Source organism: Engraulis encrasicolus, chromosome 8 (genome assembly GCF_034702125.1).
Source record: "Engraulis encrasicolus isolate BLACKSEA-1 chromosome 8, IST_EnEncr_1.0, whole genome shotgun sequence".
Classification (NCBI taxonomy): Eukaryota; Metazoa; Chordata; class Actinopteri; order Clupeiformes; family Engraulidae; genus Engraulis; species Engraulis encrasicolus.
This window is the reverse complement of record NC_085864.1, coordinates 8,745,208-8,765,768: the sequence shown is the minus strand read 5'-3', so window position 1 is coordinate 8,765,768 and position 20,561 is coordinate 8,745,208. Positions and strand designations below refer to the sequence as shown.

Genomic DNA, 20,561 nt, shown 5'->3' with positions numbered 1-20,561 from the left:
TTGGAGGGACATATCTGGGCTGAGGAGGTCACAGAGAGATACTGTATATCAGGGTTGAGGAGGTCACAGAGATATATCAGGGCTCAAGGATATATCAGGATTGAGGAGGTCCCAGGACTGAGGAGATCATGGAACTCAGACGGACCGATGAAATATAGAGCTGAGCTGTACTGAGGGACCTTGGGGCTGGGTCTGCCTCGACTTAGGGCTTCCGCACACCGGCTCTGACAGCACTGCGGAGCACTTTCGCTTCCGACACAATTCCGACCCCCAAACCCAATTTCACACGAACGTAGCATTGGTAGTCAATGGGCGGCGCCGACAAAATAGAACTCGCCTCTAAACGCTATCCGACATCCGTGAATGTCCGCAGACATCGGCGCCAGTGTGCGGGGTTCTATTGAAAACAATGGAATCGAACTTTTGCGGAGCTGTGCTCAGCACTTTGTCGGAGCGGGTGTGCGGAAGCCCTAAGGAACCTTGGGGCTGGGGCCATCTCGCAGGTGGTGTAGAGGGATGGGATGGGACAGGAAGGGCAGGGGGCACCATGTTTTATCTTAAATAATTTACTAAAATATGTTTGATTCGGGACTGTGCTCATTCCTTCGGGTCCCAAGGGTCAATACCAATGAAATCAAAGTGACTAGTATACAGTATCTTGGTCAGAAAATTAAGACTTTCCTATTTTGTTTTTTTTCTTCTTCTGTTTCATACTGTACATTCAGAGTTGAAGGACAAAAAAAAATGCAATAACACTGTGCCATCTCCTAAGCTCCCCATTATCCCGACATTCCTCCATGGGTTCAATAAAAAAATACTACAAACCATAATTAATCTTAAGACCATAATTAAATAAATCATACCAGTTTATTACAGGAGTTTGGCTTGGTTTGCCTGTAGAGTGAGTGAGAGATATAGAAACCCCAGTACACATGGTGCCCCCCATCCTCCGCCTTAGGGACCTGGTTCAGATGCTTGGGTTGGAGGTTATTGAGGTTGGTGGGGGGTGTGTGTTCGTTTGAAGTGTGTTAATGGTTGTGTGTGTGTGTTGGGGGGCGTCTGTGTTGGGCAATGTGTATGTATGTTTGTGTGGTCATTGAAGGTGGTGTGTGTGTGCGTGTGTATGTCCTGCTCAGGCCTTCATGAGAGCGCTGACAACAGCGCGTGCGTTGAGACTGCGGAGGTCGTTGTAGGTCTGCCCCGTGCCCACGAACACGATGGGCTGCCCAGTGATGTAAGTCATGGAGATGGCAGCGCCAACCTGTGGTAGAGGGCATAAGAAAGGAGGAGGGAGGAGGAGGAGGAGGGAGGAAGAGGAAGAGGGGGGAGGAGGGGGGGAGGAGGAGGAGGGAGGAAGAGGAAGAGGGGGGAGGAGGGGGGGAGGAAGAGGATGAGGAGGTGGGTCAGTCACAACAGCTCAGAAGATTTTACTCATCCCCATAAAGACAAAACATTTTTCAAAAAGGCACAAATGTAACTTTCAGCCGCACCTTGTCATCGATGGTGTCGAACTTGGTGAGGACGATGCCGTCGATGAGGCGAGGTTTGTCAGACATGGAGTGGTCCGCCAGGGCCTGGTTAAACTTCACCTGAAGAAACCACAAAACAACAACAAATAAACATCAAGCACAACAAATACATGGTTGTATCTAGGAGGTATTCCACAAGCTCAGTGAAGTGATAAACCTAGAAAAGGTGGTAAACCTATTAGTAGATAGTCAATCGCAGATATGAGGACTCCAGGCTCTTCTATTAGCTCTATTAGCAGTAAACTCGAGAAAGTATTCTCAAAGTGGGTCGTAGCAGAAAAGGTTTGGGAACCACTGGTATAGTTGTTTTCACAGCTGTAGAGTAGAAATCCTTAATTATATTGGTCCTGCAGGAAATTAAGGAAACTGGTTTGCTTTAATGACCCGGTTCACGCAACACAGAGCAAGTTCCATTATATTTGGCATTTCAGACACATCAGATCACTAGCACCACTAATGTATAACTTGTATATCATTAATAATGTAATTTCTACTACTAATAGTTCATCCAATTTCAATTCCAATTTCAACGCAATTTCAAACCTCTGTGCTAACCCTGTTACATACATTTTTTTGACAATAAAGTACTCTTGAGTTGATCCACACAATGCCAAAGTGTAACTCGCACAATCAGCATGCAAACAAACAAACAAAAATCAATCTACAGCTGAATGGCAGTTAAACATTGCCATCCTCAGGTTGCATGTGGAACTGCTTTTTGTCTCTTATATTGCCCTGTCACCAGCAGGTGGTATCTTGTTCAAGGTAGCAGCAACATGGTCAAAAAAGTCACAGTGAATGTACCAGGTCTGCTCATCTGAACATTGAAACATGCAACAATTGTCATAAGTAAGTACTAACTTTCTAGCTATGCTAAGTGGCCCATACTATAGGCGGGCAGTAACCCATGGTTCAAGACAGTCCAGCCTGGGTCAAATCCCAATGTCACCGGTATCTCTTTCCCAGTCATTTTCTTCTTTTTTTGTGCCATAATAAAGGCAATAATGCCAAAATGTGTCAGTACACGAAAATATCATACAATACAAACAACCAATTAATTAATACATAAATACATAAAAGCTGTCAATAATAGGGGCAGCCGTGGCCTAATGGTTAGGGAGTTGGTCTTTCAATCTGGGGGTTATAGGTTGAAGTCCTACCTGACCTCGCCCTACACCTCCACCCATGGCTTAAGTGCCCTTGAACAGGTCACCTAACCCCACATTGCTCCAGGGACTGCAACCAATACCCTGTACTAAATCACTAAGTCGCTTTGGATAAAAGTGTCAACCAAGGGTGTTTTCACACCTGGTCCCTCTCAGCCATTTAAGCAAACTCAGACCTACGACCCAGCATTTTCTGTGCATATGTGTACACTCCAAAGTGTACCCACACCCGTCGAAAGTTATCTGTACTGAGAGACCTTTATTGACGTGGTCTCAGTCCAGTTCCCTTCTGAGTCCTGGCAAATTACACTTGTGTCTAGGTGTAATCACTTAATGTGAGCTCTAGAGGACCGGGTATGATCAAAACAGGACTGACAGCATAAAAGCATAACGGGACCAGAAAGAGCAATCGGTCCTTTTGGTAATACAATCACAATATGAACAAAAAACAGAACTGAGTCCTTTTGTAGTTTGGTTCACTTAAAGGGGACTAGTAGTGGTGTCAACAATAATCGATTCGGCAATGCATCGCAATGCGGGGGCAGGGCAATTCAATTCAATGCGGCAAGTGTCATAATCGATGCGGCAAGGTTCAATTACTTCCGTGGATATTTCCGGAGGAAATTAATGTTAAATTAAATAAAGCACTTCAAAGCATTGAAAACTGTAAGACTTATACAGAAAACAGCCAATAAAATGCTATTCAGTTAGTATTTGACTGCGTGTATTGCCTCATCATGACTGATGAAAAATTTCCTTTGCTCTCAGTAGAAATGTAATGCCTTGCAATGCATCGTAGAATCGAATCGAATCAAATCGAATCGCAACCTCCCGAATCGTAATCGTAATCAAATCGAATCGTGAGGGCAGTGCCAATGCACAGCACTAGGGACTAGGTGTGAAAATACCCAAAGTGCAATGTAATGTTAATAATAATATGCTAATAATAATAATAATAATAATAATAATAATAATAATAATAATAATAATAATACTAATAGTGCTATTGATAATCTGCTATTAAAAATAGCGTGCGGACTCACCAGCTGGTCGACGGCCTCGTTGCCCACCAGTGCCTCCCCAACGAACAGCACCAGGTCTGGGGTGTTGACGGCGATCAGCTTGGCCAGGGCGGTCATCAGCGGAGCGTTGTCCTGCATGCGGCCCGCCGTGTCCACCAGCACCACGTCAAAGGCCTGGTTACGAGCTGAGAGGCAAGGAGAAAACACACACGCACATTACGTAATGAATATTGACATGTACACACACATACATTATAATAGACACACACACATACATTATAATAGACACACACACATACTGTACATTATAATATACACACACACACATTATATTCACAAGTACGCACACGCACACACCAGCACCACATAAAACGCCTTATTATGAGCTGGGGTGAGGAGAAAACACACGCGCGCACGCACACACACACACGCGCGTGCGCACGCACGCACACACACACCTTAATTTAGTTAATTTAGTTAAGATCCTCAGCAATGTTGTGTTAAACAACTACCCTAATGCTAGTACCCCATGTTGACAAATACGTGCGCACACACACATACACAGACAGGGTCAAGAGCAATTCATTAATTGGTGTGTGTGTGTGTGTGTGTGTGTGTGTGTGTGTGTGTGTGTGTGTGTGTGTGTGTGTGTGTGTGTGTGTGTGTGTGTGTGTGTGTAAAGGAGGGCAGAGTAAGAATGTGAGGCTTAAGCTAATTGGAGCAGGTCCCTTGCCAACATCATGTGCTGCTCTCTAGTCTCTACTCTGCCTCCCTGACATTTCACTCTGGAACATGAGTCTCTCACTCACTCTCACAACACTTTGTGTGCGGGTCTGTATGTGTGTGCGTGTGTGTGCGTGCATGCATATGCAGTTAGTTACCAAAGGACTCCTTGCCATACCTTGTCTCGAAGAGCTGTACAGTGGTGTGTGTGTGTGTGTGTGTGTGTGTGTGTGTGTGTGTGTGTGTGTGTGTGTGTGAGTGCATGCGTGCACAAGTTACCAAAGGCTTCAAGACTTCCAAAGCCTTGCCATGGCCCTTTTCGAAGAGCTTGGTGTGTGTTTGTGTGTAGTTACCAAAGACGATAGCCTCCATGGCTATGCTGGCCGCAACCTTCCCATACACCTTCTCGAAGAGCTGTGCAGCTGTGTGTGTGTGTGTGTGTGTGTAATTACCAAAGGCGATAGCCTCCATGGCGATGCCGGCGGCGTCCTTCCCGTAGCCCTTCTCGAAGAGCTGGACGGCGGGGCGTCCCCCGTGCTGCTCGGGGGGGTGGAGGGAGTTGAGGCGGCGCTGGTGGGTACGCAGCTGCTCCACCGCCCCCGCGCGGAACGTGTCGCACGCCGCAATCAGCACACTGAAGCCGTTCTCGATCAGCCAGAACGAGATCTGAGGTGGGAGGGCGGTGGACGGGGACCAAAAATGAGTGACATTTAGTACAGGGCATTGTTTACAGTTCCTGGAGCAGTGAGGGGTTAGGTGCCTTGCTCAAGGAATGAATATGTGTGTGCGGATATGCATCTGTGTCTCTCCTCACCGTGGGGAGGTTGGTGGACTTGCCAACGCCGTTGATGATGCAGAAGGGGCGTGTGTGTTTATGCCTATGGATGTGTAGGAATGTGTATTTATATGCATCTGTGCCTATATGCATGTGTGTGTGTGTGTGTGTGTGTGTGTGTGTGTGTGTGTGTGTGTGTGTGTGTGTGTGTGTGTGTGTGTGTGTGTGTGTGTGTGTGTGTGTGTGTGTGTGTGTGTACACATGTCCATATGTGTGAATGTGTGTGTACATGCATGTGTCTCTCCTAACCTTGGCGAGGTTGGTGGACTTGCCCACTCCGTTGACGCCGCAGAAGGTGATGACGAAGGGCTTCCTGTGCGAGCGCGCCTCCATGACGTCCCGCAGGATGTCCACGCGCCGCTTAGGCTGCAGGATCTGCACCAGGGACTCCTGAAGAGCCTGCTTCACGGTCGAGGCCACAGCTACATACACATACACACGTAGACACAAACACACATGTAGACACAGAAACACACAGGTTAGGTATGTGATTTAAAAGATGCAGTTTCACAGTTGAGGCCACAGCCACACACACACACACACACACACACACACACACACACACACACACACACACACACACACACACACACACACACACACACACACACACACACACACACACACACACACACACACACACACACACACACACACACACACACACACACACACACACACACACACCATGGTCTACATGTGGCAACTTCTCCTCTAATTCACGTCAATAAAACCCTTAACAACTGCCACTTACTAAATAAACTAACATTAAGTCGTGGCTGGCCCCATCTGAAGAAACTGATCTCAATACATACAATGTAATGGGAACCAGATTCTGGGCCGCTTCTATCCCTGGGCCCATACCCATTTGCCCCCCCTTTGGTGGCGGGCCTGCTTACACACAATTAGCACCGCTGCGCTTTCTAGTAGTTGCAGAAGGTGGACGGCACTGGCGGTACTCTTTCATCTGGTGGCCTCAAATTAAAATCCCATCTCAAGAGATCCAGCATGTCTCCTGCTAGACATGATTGCTACTTTCACTGCATGGGGAGAGACTAAAATAGAATGCCAATGTGGAAAGTAGACCAAAGGTTCTAATCAGGGCCAAAAAAAGTCTAAAATACAGAACAGCTACTGAATTTCTTACTTAATGTACAAAGTACTTTGCTTTCCAAGGGAGGGGCGTAGTGCAGTCATTAGGGAGCTGGACTTCAGTTCAGAGGGTTACAGGTTCGAATCCCACCATTACCTTTCCCCACCTTAGTTCATGGCTGAAGTGCCCTTGACCAAGGTACCTGACTCCACATTGCTCCAGGGACTGTAACCAATACCCTGTACCTAGCATAACTGTAAATGGCTTTGAATAAAAGCACCAGCTAAGTGTAATGTTATAATTAAATTAAATAAAAAAAAACATCACACAATTACCTTTGAAAAGAAAAGAGGAGTTTCAATGCAACTATTGACAGGAAAAGTGGATGAAGCCTCTTTTCTAATATGCCCCCTTCTCAGTTGTGTACAAATAGTTGGAACAGGTCATTTCAAAACTATACAAACAAGCGGAGCAGCACAGGGCAGTTCGACCTACCCTCATGCATCAGCCTGTTTAATTTCACTTCTAAGAAAACAAGTTGCTGCAGTGAAAAGTAAAAAGCCCAAAGGACACTAGGTGGCGTTAGCTAAGTCTGACCTACAGTACGTGCACCAATGGACCCCAACCTTAACACTGCAACCCCTCGCCAGTTTGCCATGTCTTGTGATGTTTAATCTACTCTACTCTACGCTACGCTACTCTACTCTGGAGCCAGGCAGGGCCGCTGACAGCATTTGCCAGGCCCAGGGACCAAGTCATCTAAATGAGCCCTCCACCCAATGCATACAATGTAATAATATAAGGACCAAATTCTGGGCCACCCTCTCCATGGGTCCGGGGACAACAACCCCCTTTGTATTTGTTCCCCCTTGTCCGCTTCCCTAGACCCAGGACAGGGGCAGGTTGTTTTCCAGCCAGTCAGTGGCCTTGACACGTGGGGTTGGTTTATCACCTGTTATCACTATGGGAGAGGACACCTGCTCCACACGTGTGCAGTGAGAACTCACCCAGGTAACAAACACCAATGAGAGACAGTGATACTCCAAGTGGCCACTTGAGGTGAATGTAGTTGTGTGTGTGTGCGTGCGCGCGCGAGCGTGTGTGTGTACACAGAGATACAGTGATCAAGATACAAAGACAGGCATGCATGTTTATGCGTAAGAAAGAGAGAGATAGAGCCGATGCCTGTGCTTTCATCGGTGTGTACCTAGTGTGAGTGTGTGTGTGTGCGTGTGTGAGTGTGTGTGTGTGTGTGTGTGTGTGCGTGCGTGCGTGTGCACTCACTGGTGAAGGTTCCCATGACTTTGCCCTCCAGCTTCTTAGCCACAGAGTCGCAAAGCTGGGAGGCAATTTCAGCTGCTACATTCTTAGCTGCAGACACAAACACAGGAAAACAATAAATACACAAATAATAAATAAAAACACATATAAACAAATAAGCATACCATTAAGAAAATAAACCAATAAAGAATATAAACCAATCAACAAAAAATTAAGAAAAACCCCATGAATAAAACTGGAAATGCACTCAGAGAGTGCAGACCTCCGCCAAGGAAGCTGTTTGATAGACCATTTGACTAATTACACTCTGATTTATTTCCACTCTTTCTGCATTATTTTTGTGGAGTTAGAAACTGGAATGTCAAAACTCGCTGTTTAAATCGCTGTTTAAATCCTGGATGCTGATTGTGATTCGGATCATCACCAAAATTCAATCCCTTGTTCCTTTTGTCATTTCCAGACAGACAGACAGACAGACAGACAGACAGACAGACAAACCAACGAGACCGAAAACATAACCCCCTTGGCGGAGGTAAAAACAACTCCAATTATGATCATTCACTTTCACCTTTACCACAATAGACGTTAAAACATATTGATTACACAACACACAAAACACTTGCACCGGCCGGCTGTGTTTTGGCTGTAGTGCCACAAAATGCTACTTGGTCAGTGGGAAACACTGTGCCGCACATTGAAACAATACATGGAATAAAAAAAAATTACATAAAAAAAAAACTTTGGATAAAAAACATGAATCTGGTGAGTTGAGAATCTTACCGATGAGATGGTCCCTCATCTTATCCAGAACGGGCTCCATGTCGTCCACAGTAAGACTCTTGGAGCCCACCAGGCCTTTCAGCATGCCAAACATGCCACCAAAGCCACCGCCACGCTTGGCCCTGCGCAGGAAGACAACGTTTTTGAGGAAACATATGTATAAAAAAATCAGACAGTTTGCTCTGCAAAGGTCATCCAATGGTTGCCCACTCCCCCCTGCTTTGGAGGTTGCAGCTAGCTGTATCCCCAGGTTAACCCCTTGGTGCCCACTCACACTGGGTCCATTCCAATATGCACACTCCCGTCCTCCACTTGAGCTCGTTTCCTCGCCCCGCCTCCGTGGAGAAAACAATTAAGGTTCCCATTTGACAAGCTAGCCCCAACAACTTTTGGGGGACTGCTTTTCATTCACCATCCCAATTGCACATGAGACAAAGGACATTAGAATTGTGCTTTTGCAAGATATTGAACATCATCGTGAGGTCACAAGCAGGCAAGTGAGCAAGGGAGGACAGAAGTCCAAAGATTGGAATCCACACACTGCCTTGGCGGCTGCCGCAGCTAACTGTATCCCCTGGTTAACCCCTTGCTGCCCACTCACCCTGACTTTGCGGCAGCCACGTTGGCCACCCTCTCCTCCTCTTCCTCCTCCTCCTCCTCCTCCTCTTCTTCCCCCGGCTCGCTGGAGTCATAGTCCACGTCCTGGAGGTCACCAGCCATGGACGGCAGCTGAGGGACCTGTGGGAAGCAAAGCATGATGGGCATTCCCTGATGAGAATCATGTACATGGACCATGCATCGGCCAGAGGCTAAACATCAAGCACGCTTGGTCAAGGCTGAATGCCACATAAATACATGCAATAGGGAGGAAAAACAAGGAGAGCCTAGATTCTCTTTTAATGTTTTGCTATTTAGTGTAGAGAGACCATACTAACCATCTTTCAGCTGAATGTGTGCAGAAAGCCAACATTGGCCAGAGTCAAAATCATTGTCCATAAAACCTGCGCACCGGCTCATCTTGCTTTGGATAATAGTGTCATGGAACATACCAAGTGTATTGTGATGTATTGAGCTGTGTCATGTGTACGTGTAATGAAATGCGTTGTAGAGTTACGTTTGTCTTGTGCTTAGTGTGATGTAATATTATGTAATGTAGTGCCATTGTAATGTAATGTAACTTAATGTCATGTCATGAGTGCGATGCGTACCGGCTCCACTGGCTCCCCGTTCAGGCCTGCTGGGTCGTTGGAGCCGTTGGGCTTGTTGCTGTAGTCCAGCTCCTTGGCGTTGGTGTTGCCGTTATCCCACACACGCTTCACCTTAGCCTTCTTCTTGTCCTCCTTCTCCTTCACAGGCTTGGGGGATCTGCAAAGCAGACAGACAGTATAGGACAGTTAACTAATGTGTGTGTGTGTGTGTGTGTGTGTGTGTGTGTGTGTGTGTGTGTGTGTGTGTGTGTGTGTGTGTGTGTGTGTGTGTGTGTGTGTGTGTGTGTGCATGCATGCATGTATGTGCGTGTGCGCATTTTCAATAACCTCTGTGTAGAGTGTAGGTGTATGTGTGTGTGTGTGTGTGTGTCTGTGCTTGTGTATCCTGATCCTCTGTGTAAGTTTGTGAGGGAGGGTGTGTGTGTGTGTGCGTGTGCGTGTGCGTGTGCGTGTGCGTGTGTACGGGCGCGTGTGTGTGTGTGTGCACGTTCAATAACCTCTGCGTAGAGTGTAGGTGTTTGTGTATGTCTGTGCTTGTGTATGCTTGTATAAGTACTGTATAAGTATCTGTATAAGTGTGCATGCCTGTGTGTGTGTACTGAACTGTACTTGGTGGTGGTGGCGCTGCCTCTGGTCATCGTGTGTGTGTGTGTGTGTGTGTGTGTGAGTGTGTGAGTGTGTGAGTAGAGAGAGAGAGTAGAGTAGAGTAGAGTAGAGTGTGTGAGTGTGTGTACTGTACGTGGTGGTGGTGGCGCTGCCTCTGGTCATCTTGCGTGTGTGTGTGTGTGTGTGTGTGTGTGTGTGTGTGTGTGTGTGTGTGTGTGTGTGTGTGTGTGTGTGTGTGTGTGTGTGTGTGTGTGTGTGTGTGTGTACTGTACTTGGTGGTGGTGGTGCTGCCTCTGGTCATCTTGCGCATCATCTCCTCGCGTTTCAGCTGGATGAGTTCCTCCTTCGTCAGCTCCTGGTTGCCGTTGGCAACCGTGGCTTTCTTGGCAGTGGGTGGGGATTTAGGCTGCGCTGCGCCCGCACCCTCTTCCACTGCTGAAATACGACAAGACACATAAACGCATGCACGCAAATTCCAACTGTGATGTGCACTCAAAGCAATCTTTTTTTTATATTATTATCCATCGTGTAAAATTGAAAGAAAAATGTCTGCACACTTAAATCCCCTTTGTGTTCTTTTTAATAGGCCAAGCTTTCGGTCTACTGACCTTCCTCAGGGCTCAGTTACAGTTAGGGTAACTGAGCCCTGAGGAAGGTCAGTAGACCGAAAGCTTGGCCTATTAAAAAGAACACAAAGGGGATTTAAGTGTGCAGACATTTTTCTTTCAATTTTACACAGTTTTTGTTTATGTTTGGCACCTTTTAATCGAGAGTGTGGTGTGATCCGGCTTTACACATATTATTATCCATCAAAAAATTATAGTATTATATCACATCATATATTATGAAGTATTACATTATACCTTCTACTTTGGCATTATTATCCATCTAAAAAGCTTACGATTATATCACATCTTATGTTTTTAAAAGATTTTTTTGGCCTTTATTATGACAGGACAGTATGAGAGGAGACAATAAACTATTATGAGAGAGAGAGGCGGGGTAGGGCTGGGAAATGACCCCTGCCGGACTCGAACCGGGGTCCCCGTTGGCATGTACTGCAAACCCAAAGGTGGGGGGCTTATCGCTTTGCGCCACAGCGCCCACTATATCATATCTTAGCTTATACAGTATCATCTCATACCTTCTTTTTTGGCATTTTTATTCTTCTTGCCCTTCTCCTGCTCCTTGTTCTTGTCCCCTCCCTTCGTCTCGATCATGGACTTGACCGTCTTCTGGGACTTCTGGGACTGTGTGAAGGTCCTCATCGCCACCGGCTCCTTCGCACGGCTGCTCTCCTCCGCCTCACTGTCTCACAAACACAAACATGGACGCACATACAAGAATAAGCTCACAGGCACAGTGGTGTGTGTGTGTGTATGAGAGAGAGAGAGAGAGAGAGAGAGAGAGAGAGAGAGAGAGAGAGAGAGAGAGAGAGAGAGAGAGAGAGAGAGAGAGAGAGAGAGAGAGAGAGAGAGAGAGAGAGAGAGAGAGAGAGAGACCTCTATGATCTGTGACTTCCATGAAGTGGCTGAGCAACACGTGCTGTAAATTTACAGTAACTTACCGCAGCAGCATGTTGAAGTCGTCCCCAAACTCAAAGTTGTTAATGAGATATTTGATGGCGCCCCTCTGCTCCAGTTCGTTCTTATAACGATCCCTGAAGTGAAGCTGGACGTCATCTATAAACTTGTCCACATACGTCAGCATGAGGATTTTTTGAAAACCCACCTGTGCAAGTGAGAGAGCGATAGTTAGCAATATTCTTATGAGGTATGTTGGGGGGGCTTTTGCCATTACTATGGCGGTGGACAGCACAGGAAATGGTTGGGAGAGAGAGATGGGGGAGGTCTGGGAATTAAGTTACTTTGAGCCGGAATCAAATCCGGATCCCCCGCATAACAGGAAGGTGCCTTGGGTGCTTGAGCCACGGCCAAGGCCATTATGCATTAGGCCTACTACTCCTTTGCATCTAGCAGACGCTTTTTATCAAAAGTGACTTACAACAAGATGGCAATATGCAGTGTAGGGAAATGCAATTAGAATATTTGGAAAACAATTGAGTTGGTAAACATTGGAGTTGGTAAACAATGCAGTTAGTAAACAAGAGTAGCACAATTTCTTCCTCATGATGGTCCAGTTCAAAAGGAAGTACAGGGGCCTACACTAAGGAGCTGGTTCAGGTTACGTAAAGCAGGTTAATTTGATTTACCTCTTAACTTAACCTGGTTTACTCCTGAACCAGCTTCTTAGTATACATCCCAGTAGGCCTACAAAACTGACCCAAAACCAAGCAAGGTATATAGGTTAAGACATGTGAGACTCACCACAAACACAAGCTCAAATTCGTTATCGAGCTTGTATTTTAAAGTCAATGCATTGTGGTTGAAGGAATTGTTGCCACTGCGCTCCTGAAACCAGATGGGGAAAAGACAATAAGACACACAAATGAAAACAACTCACTGAGCTGTATTTACAAGCAATGACTAAGGTCATACAGAAATATTTTGAGGAGGGCTGTTTCATACCTAGTTCTCATACTCGTTTGCATCTAGCAGACACTTTTTTATAGAAAGTGACTTACAACAAGATGGCAATATGCAATGTAGGGAAATACCGTTAAAATGGTAAACAATGGAGTTGGTAAACAATACAGTAGGCTAGGTCCTGATTTTATGAAATTAGGCTATGTTATGATCACTTCCAGTGTGCTCTTTTTAAGGACTATTTACTGTAGTTTAATGACAATACCTTTTTTTTACCTTTTCATTACATATAACAACACAATTCACGTACAGTAGTTTATTCAAATCCTACCATGGTCTTATCTCAGGATTTAGTTATTCGGACAGCAGTAAGAACACAGGTTGGAAAACACACGTTTCAACGGCGTGTATACAGTAGGTGAGTATAGCATGACTTTTCCCTTGCGAAAAACACGACTTGTGGCGTAGAACCCATGACCATCAAGAATTGCGCAATGTGAGCAGCATGTAGCAAGCTGTGTAAGAAGCTAACGTTACCAACTAAGCTGTTGCACTGAGACTGACCAGCTGGCAGTAAAACTGACACTTTATAAGCGGCTAACTCACGTTTTAAGCCATTCGGTTGTCGGTCTATTTGTGAGCATCAGTGCTGAGATTGTTGCAAAGCTACAAATTTGACAGCCAACTCTGTGGGCCACTTAGCGTTAATTTACACAGGCAGGCAATATGTCACCTAACAACATGGCGTTATCAATTCCTCTTTCTGTTTATGGCCAAAAGTAAAGGATTGCAATAATGTACCCTTGAGCACCCTCCGACTCCCCGGTTGGTTACATTACAATGTTTAACACAGACAACTTTAGATGCTAACTGCATCACAAACAGGTTAGCCTCCTAGCAATTGGCTTAGCAGCAGGCATGGTGTGATGGACTTCAACTTGTATATCGTTGCAAATAAGTTACTACTGGTCTCGGCCTTACCTGCAGGATGACAGATCGGATGAGAGCGTTGACAGGTCCAGCGAAAGACTCAGCAACACCAGCTCCCTGAAAACACCACAACACTATGCCCCCTTTACTGAAGATGGCGAAGAAATCCAACATTTTGCCGACAGGGACTCAACTTAATCACAAAAGGAACTACTAACACTACCAAACACAATTAAAACATAAAAATGAAACACAAAGATAATAAATTAAAGATCCGACGTGAACGTCTGTGGCTTATTTCTTATACAGGGAATATAATCAGTCACTTTCCCTGACCAAAAATATTCCCCTGCTTGGCTTTTCCCACACTGTTTTAGACACGTCACTTGCAAAATGAACAAGGAAGTGACGTGTCCCTACGTCAGGATAACAAGCAAACAACGCCACCTGGCGATGATACTTGGCATGTAAACACAGTCATGTGCTCTCTGATAGTAGTCAAGTCAAGTAGGTTTTATTGTCAATTTCTTTACATGCACTGGTCATACAAAGAATTTGAAATTACATTTCTTGCTTTTCCATACAGACATAGACTAATCTAGGTAAGGACATAGACAGTATAGACATAGACAGTACTTATACATGGACTTAAGACAGTATGGACATAGACAGTGCTCATACAGACATTTAAAGTGCAAGACTGGACAACAGAAGACTTGTAGAGGACATACATTAAGAGGTAATTGTTGTGCTTTTGTGCTTTTCCTAGAGTAGCCCATATGCCCATATGTCTGGTGCTGCAGTCAGTCTGATGTTTGGAAAATCACTTATCTTTTGTCTGATTACTGAATAATGATCTATAGCCTACATGCCAAATATATAAAGGCTACTTGGCCTACTAGGGCCTATAAGAAGCCAATGTAAAATCCCTTATCAAACTAAATAAGAGAGCCATGTAAAACAGACTAGGCCTATTAGCCTACATGCTAAAATATCATTATTAATTCATGCTGAGTAGGCTACCTCTACCAAGGCCTTACTGCTGCCCAAAAGGATTTCAGTTACACCAAGTATTCAAACAAGTGTCCTGACATAGCCCATACCATGCATTTCTCATCACTTTCTTCTAACTAGTTTAACTCTAGGACACAATTCACTATTGTACTGGATCTGCACTACCCCATAAGAACACACACACACACACACACACACACACACACACACACACACACACACACACACACACACACACACACACACACACACACACACACACACACACACACACACACACACACACACACACACACACACACACACACACACACTGTACCAGGGACTGCACCTACCTGCACTACCTCAGTCCTGGAACATACACACACTATTGCTGCTGTCACTGTTATTATTTCTATTACTGTAATGTCTACACTTTTAAAAAAAATATATTATCTTGTGTTTACATGTTAAATGTTGGTGTTAAATGTTTATTTGTACTCTATTTATTATTGACAACTTATTGTTACCAGTCCACCACTGTTACTGTATCAGTCATGTCTTGCACTTTACGTCAGTCTGTAAAATGTCAGTCTTGTATATGTCTGTCCTGGCATGGTATAGAGAGAAAACGTAATTTCATTTCCCTTGTATGTCTTGTGCATATGAAGAAAGTGACAATAAAAGCTGACTTGACTTGACTTGACCAAGCCATTCACTCAGAATATATTATGTTAACATATCACTTTCCCCCATATCTGACTATTGTACATCAATAGCCTACAGCTATGATTACATATAAAACCTGTTTTTGACAGTTGTTGAAGTGATGCACATGCCCCCATTACACAGTCATCAATGAATTTCCTTTGGGAAGAAAGGTGGACATACCTGAGAGGCCTATCGGCTCACGCTATGTAACCAGTCTAGAGTTTACTGTGTGCATGTTTGAATTCCAGATATTGTATGCTGAAGGTATTGTTATAGCATTGTAAAGGCTATGTTTATGATTTTAGAGGTGGGATAAACAACAATGGCCAAGCATGCGTTAAGACATGTCCCCTAGCTGTGATAAACTTATTTTCAGGATGGCAACATCAAGTTGTAATGTATAGCCTATTACTGTGTACGGTTGTAGTAGTGAAATACTGTGGAATTTTTGTTTTGTTATTTACGTATTCATTTATCAATCTTTTTTACCAGTAGTGATGTGTTCGACTGGCAAAATTATGAGGCTACTAGTGTGATGAGACAAGTGATGGCAATGAAGACAAATAAAGGCACACGAGGACACCATCATATCACAATTTGTATTTATAGAGGAAAGGACTGTACAGAGTCAAAGATTGTAATTTTGGATCTGCTTTATACAACATTCATTCATTCGTTCATTTCATTTCATTCATTCTCCATTATTTCCATGTACGTGTGTCACCCTTGTACAGTGATTGTAAGCAAAGGGATGAGACGGTAATCATGCAGAGATCAGTATCATAGTTAGGACTATGTAATTCATGCAACTCTCCACCCAGTGTGTCATGGTTTGCATTGTTTTTAAATAATTGTTTTATCATTCTTTTTTTCTGTTGTTACTGTATTATCATAAATAAAACTCCCCCCATTCATATTTTTATAATTGTTAAAACCCACTGTCTCCTTAAATGGAACAGCAGAAACAAAACCGACGAACAAAAAACAAACAAAAAGAGAAAGAGAGAACATTTTCTTTTTTTTTCTTTTGAGAAAATACTTTAAGCAATTACAATTTGTACAGGTCATCAAACCACTGAGCTTAAAAGTTGGTGCTTCAGGGTCAAGACAGTAGAGAGGCAAGCCAGTGGCTCCAAACTAAAGTAAACAGTCTTCCCTCGATACTCACCCTAACCAGGGCCGAGTTCCCCAAAAACACTAGTACTTAAAGGTGCACTGTGTAGGATTGTGGCCATAGTGGGTACTGCAACTATGCAGCTCACTGTGCTGCCTGCTTTTGATCTTTTTAGGAATAGTAGCCTCTTAGTGCAGATGGGGTTGCCAGCGGGCCTATTCACTATTTGCTGTAAATACACAACTTCACCATAACAATATTGCTACGACATTATCGAGAGCCTTAAGTAACAGATTAAGACATAGCCATTACAATTTTGATGACAGTAAGGTTATAACATAGGCTCTGCGCTAAGGGGTTAACTGAGTAATAAACTAATATTTATTAGTATGACCAAAGCACAGTTTTGCAGCTAAAAATGTCTATTTCTTGAAATTCCAAATGGCTGACATGGAGAAGATCCACATTTTCATGAATGAAAAGTGCAGTTTCCTCAGTCATAATGAATGCAGAATTTGATGGTGGTGGTAAGTATTCGTGAAAAGGCAACATTTGTGAATGAGCAGCATGAATTCTGGAAATAAACTACCACATTTTTTACACAGTGCACCTTTAAGTATGGTTCCCCTTGGCAATAAATCAGGGATAGGTCTCACATCATCACTTTATACATTCACTACTTTTCCTTGCACATACATTATGTGCAAGCATTTTATCCACATGTGCAAGGAAAAGTATTGTACCTGTATGTTTAAACTTTAAGTGATACCTATACCTATCCCTGATATATTGCCCAAGGGGCACTTCATACTGAAGTAGGGACTTCTTAAGTTAAAGTACTACTGAAGTGTCTCTGTGGAAATCACCCTAGACTGACTCCAACTGGGGCCTCCTCTCAAATTCACTTCCAGAAGCTAACATACATCATGCTATCCTCATCCTCAAACAAACAAACAAACAAACAAAAATCCCACTGGCCCTACTTCCACTCATCGGAACTTTGTTTTGAAATCACTGATATCAGTTACACACCAAGAGCTTGCACTTCTGGTGGAGCTTCTTTTCTAAAGGTTGCACTTATGGTTGAGCTTCTTGTCTGACAGAAACTAAAGTAAACAACAAATAGGTAAAATGGGAGTCAAGAAACACACCAAAACCCCACAAGGACGTGGAATAGTTTCCCTACTAGCACAGAAGTCAAGTGAGTCAGTATGTTTAGCCCTGAAAACACTGTCAGGCCCCTGTCCACACACAGCTAATGGTCAAGACTGGACCAGTGGGCTGGGCGTCAGTACGGGTAGCTGCAGACTTGCCTGGGACTGCCTGTAGACTACACACACTATAAAATTGTGCTTTCCTACGAGTCGTCTGTGTTCATGCCTGCACCTGTATTTGTTATGAAGGGCAGTGAAATCAAATTGCTTTGTTGTTGTTGTTGTGTTAAGACTACAAGTTGCTGGTTATGTTCACCTAAACGATGCATTCAAATTAAACTTCTATGCTTCATGTACTACAAAAAAGCACTGTGACGTGTAATAAAAAAAAAACACACATTCATGAATTACTACATCCCTTCTAAACTGGTTGAAAAAAAGCCAATCTCACTGAGCTGCACCAATACATTAGCCATGTTTTGGTAGAAACTCATCCGTATGGATGCTATGGAAACCTGAAAAGATGAATGATGACAACAGAGCATCATATTCAGTAATACATACAGTACCTACTGAAAAGACACTGAGATGGCGTGGAACTTGTGTCATCCCTACTAAGCAGGGATGGATTATGATTCCATGGGCCCCTGGGCCAGACAACAAGAAAGGCCCCCCTGAGTGGGTGCTGCTACTGTACTAAATGATTCAGGGTTTTAGGCCAGATGTGAGATTCTATGTTGTTGGAAGTATGGGTGTAGCCCTCTGAGAAAACTGACAATATAGTTGGTAAAAGTGTGATTTTAATAAAACGTGGGAATGGAAATATAGAGGCCTGCAGAGCCCCCTTGACTCTTGGGCCCCTGGACCTGGGTCTGGGCCCGGTAGGCCTGTGCAGTAATCTGTCCCTGACACTAAGAGCAGGGACCATAAATAAATAACAACATAGAGCTACAGTCTCTTAGTGAAGGCAGTGAACTAAGTGAATTTCTACACTATACTGTACTGTACCAACCAACGACCACAATCCTTAACTCACTTTCCCACCCGTCATTCACCAAGTTGAAATATATTGTGTGTAAATTTGTTTATTTATGTAAAATATAACGCTGTATTGTAAAGCACATTGAATGATAACTGAGTATGATAGTGTGCTATATAGATTTTTTTAAATTATTTTAATTCTAAATTTTACTGTAAGTCAACATAAAGAAATGAGCATTCCCTCCTTCAACATAAAGAAATGAGCATGGCATTCCCTCCTAGCTATCAGACCCTGAGGCACCACTCACTGCTAACCTGGCCACCTAGACAGATACAGCACTGTGCAATGGGGTAGCAATTTAGTGCAAAGAAAAAAAGTTGCATAAATTTCTCTTATTCTCGCATTGTTGACACACACCGTATCCCATTACACTCCCCTTTACTACTCCCCAAGCTTCCTTAACCAGTTGTCAGTATATTCTCAACACTGCATTGCCACCCTCCTTTCATAGGAGAGACTCATTTTGTTAAAAAATAGGACTTTGTACCAAAAATCTATAGAGTAAGAAATGAAACAAAACAAAAAAAAAGAGAAAAAAGGGGAACCAAAGAGGGAAAGCATTATGGTCTGTCAGGACAACAAAAACCTGCCCACTTACTTCATTCTTTTATCAAGAAAAGCCCCGCAAATTGTAAATGACAAAACAGAAACAAGTGATTTTTTTTAGAAGCATTTTAGACGTTGATGCAATTGCTTTATCCTAATGCAGTTTGGGATTAAAAAGGTTTTCATTTACAGATATAAAGACACACACCTTTTCAGATTTTTTTTTTCTAAAAAAAAGAAAAAAAAAGAAGCATGTAGATAGAGGTAACTCCCCTCTTTTTCTTAGTCTCTGTGTGTCACTTAGATTTTGTCACTTTGCAAAACCAAAAGACCTGCATTGCTCATGTTTAGAATCTCCGCACTGGTAATAAAGATGGCATTTAATTTCAAACAAGTGTGCATGGTCACTTAAAAAATGACATGTTACACATTATATACAGATTATTCTCAAGCATAAAGCAACCCAAAGGAGATTTTAAAAAAACCTAGCAAACAACCGAACTATCAAACACAAAGCCAACGACAAATGAAGAGTGCAAAATGTCTCCTCGTCCAGTTTTCGAGGAGACAGGTTAATAACAGTGTACTGAGCAGTAACCCTGTTAGTGCAAGCTTTCAAATGGCCAGCATAGTGCCCCCTGCTGGGCCTAAGGCCAAATGACCCGACTCTGGGTGGCTACCCGTCTGCCTGCACAGATAAGACCATCACAGCTGATCCCACCCCAGAACATGAAGAGTATTATTAGTATTATTATAATATCATAATACACCACACTCACTAGTGCTCACAAGTACATTGGTGATCTCTGCTGAAGATGGCGCATTATCCTTAGTGTAAAAAAACGTATGCAGTGGGAAGTGACACATAAATAAAATGAAAGTAAAAATAATACAATAAGTAAACAAAACAAAACCAAAGATTGACAAGATGCATGTTGCATGTAACCATGGTGGCATGAGTCATGCAGTACAGTAGATTTCCATATTTGTCATTCGCATGTACCGTGGTGCATTACTGGAGAAAATGACACAGAAGTTAAGTACAGTGAAAAGTAGCTTCGCTTCGGGGACTGGACTGCCTCACAAAAAAAAATTGTGGCCTTCTTGCATAACTCGTCTGATCGAAGCATGACACGCCAAACAGCCCACAACTCAGTGCAATGTCCTGATATGAGTGAAAAAAACACCACCAAACGGATTTGTCTACAGTGTTTTTTACAATACGACAAACCCCTTTGGCTGTATATGGCTTTGCTGTGCTGATTATTTGGGTACTTTTTTTTCTTTAAAAAGATACAAACACTGACAAGAGACATGAACTGACTGCGAGGGTGTAGCACAC

At 43.6% G+C, this 20,561-nt stretch overlaps 1 protein-coding gene across 2 annotated transcripts; it reads right to left on the bottom strand.

Moving 5' to 3' along the window:
- Positions 1-848: 848 nt before the first annotated feature.
- Positions 849-14,035, bottom strand: srpra (SRP receptor subunit alpha). Of its 2 annotated transcripts, none has more exons than XM_063204942.1 (14): positions 13,711-14,035; positions 12,571-12,654; positions 11,811-11,974; positions 11,388-11,551; positions 10,516-10,678; positions 9,638-9,794; positions 9,031-9,167; positions 8,430-8,551; positions 7,653-7,739; positions 5,525-5,697; positions 4,893-5,106; positions 3,739-3,902; positions 1,491-1,589; positions 849-1,261 (listed from the first exon to the last, which is right to left on the bottom strand). In XM_063204942.1, exons 1-14 carry the CDS (start codon positions 13,831-13,833, stop codon positions 1,133-1,135), a joined length of 1,980 nt encoding a protein of 659 aa, XP_063061012.1. In that variant the 5' UTR covers positions 13,834-14,035; the 3' UTR covers positions 849-1,132. The 2 variants fall into 2 exon arrangements, with proteins under 2 accessions (XP_063061012.1, XP_063061013.1); XM_063204943.1 differs by having other exon boundaries at positions 10,516-10,675.
- Positions 14,036-20,561: the final 6,526 nt, after the last annotated feature.

Bases quoted from the DNA above. Each gene is read 5' to 3' on its own strand.
- srpra (XM_063204942.1), bottom strand. From the start codon at position 13,833: ATGTTGGATTTCTTCGCCATCTTCAGTAAAGGGGGCATAGTGTTGTGG. The intron at 11,975-12,570 runs GTGAGTCTCACA...TCACTTGCACAG, and splicing joins AATTTGAGCTTGTGTTTGTG to GTGGGTTTTCAAAAAATCCT. The intron at 9,168-9,637 runs GTACGCATCGCA...TGCTTCCCACAG, and splicing joins ACGGGGAGCCAGTGGAGCCG to GTCCCTCAGCTGCCGTCCAT.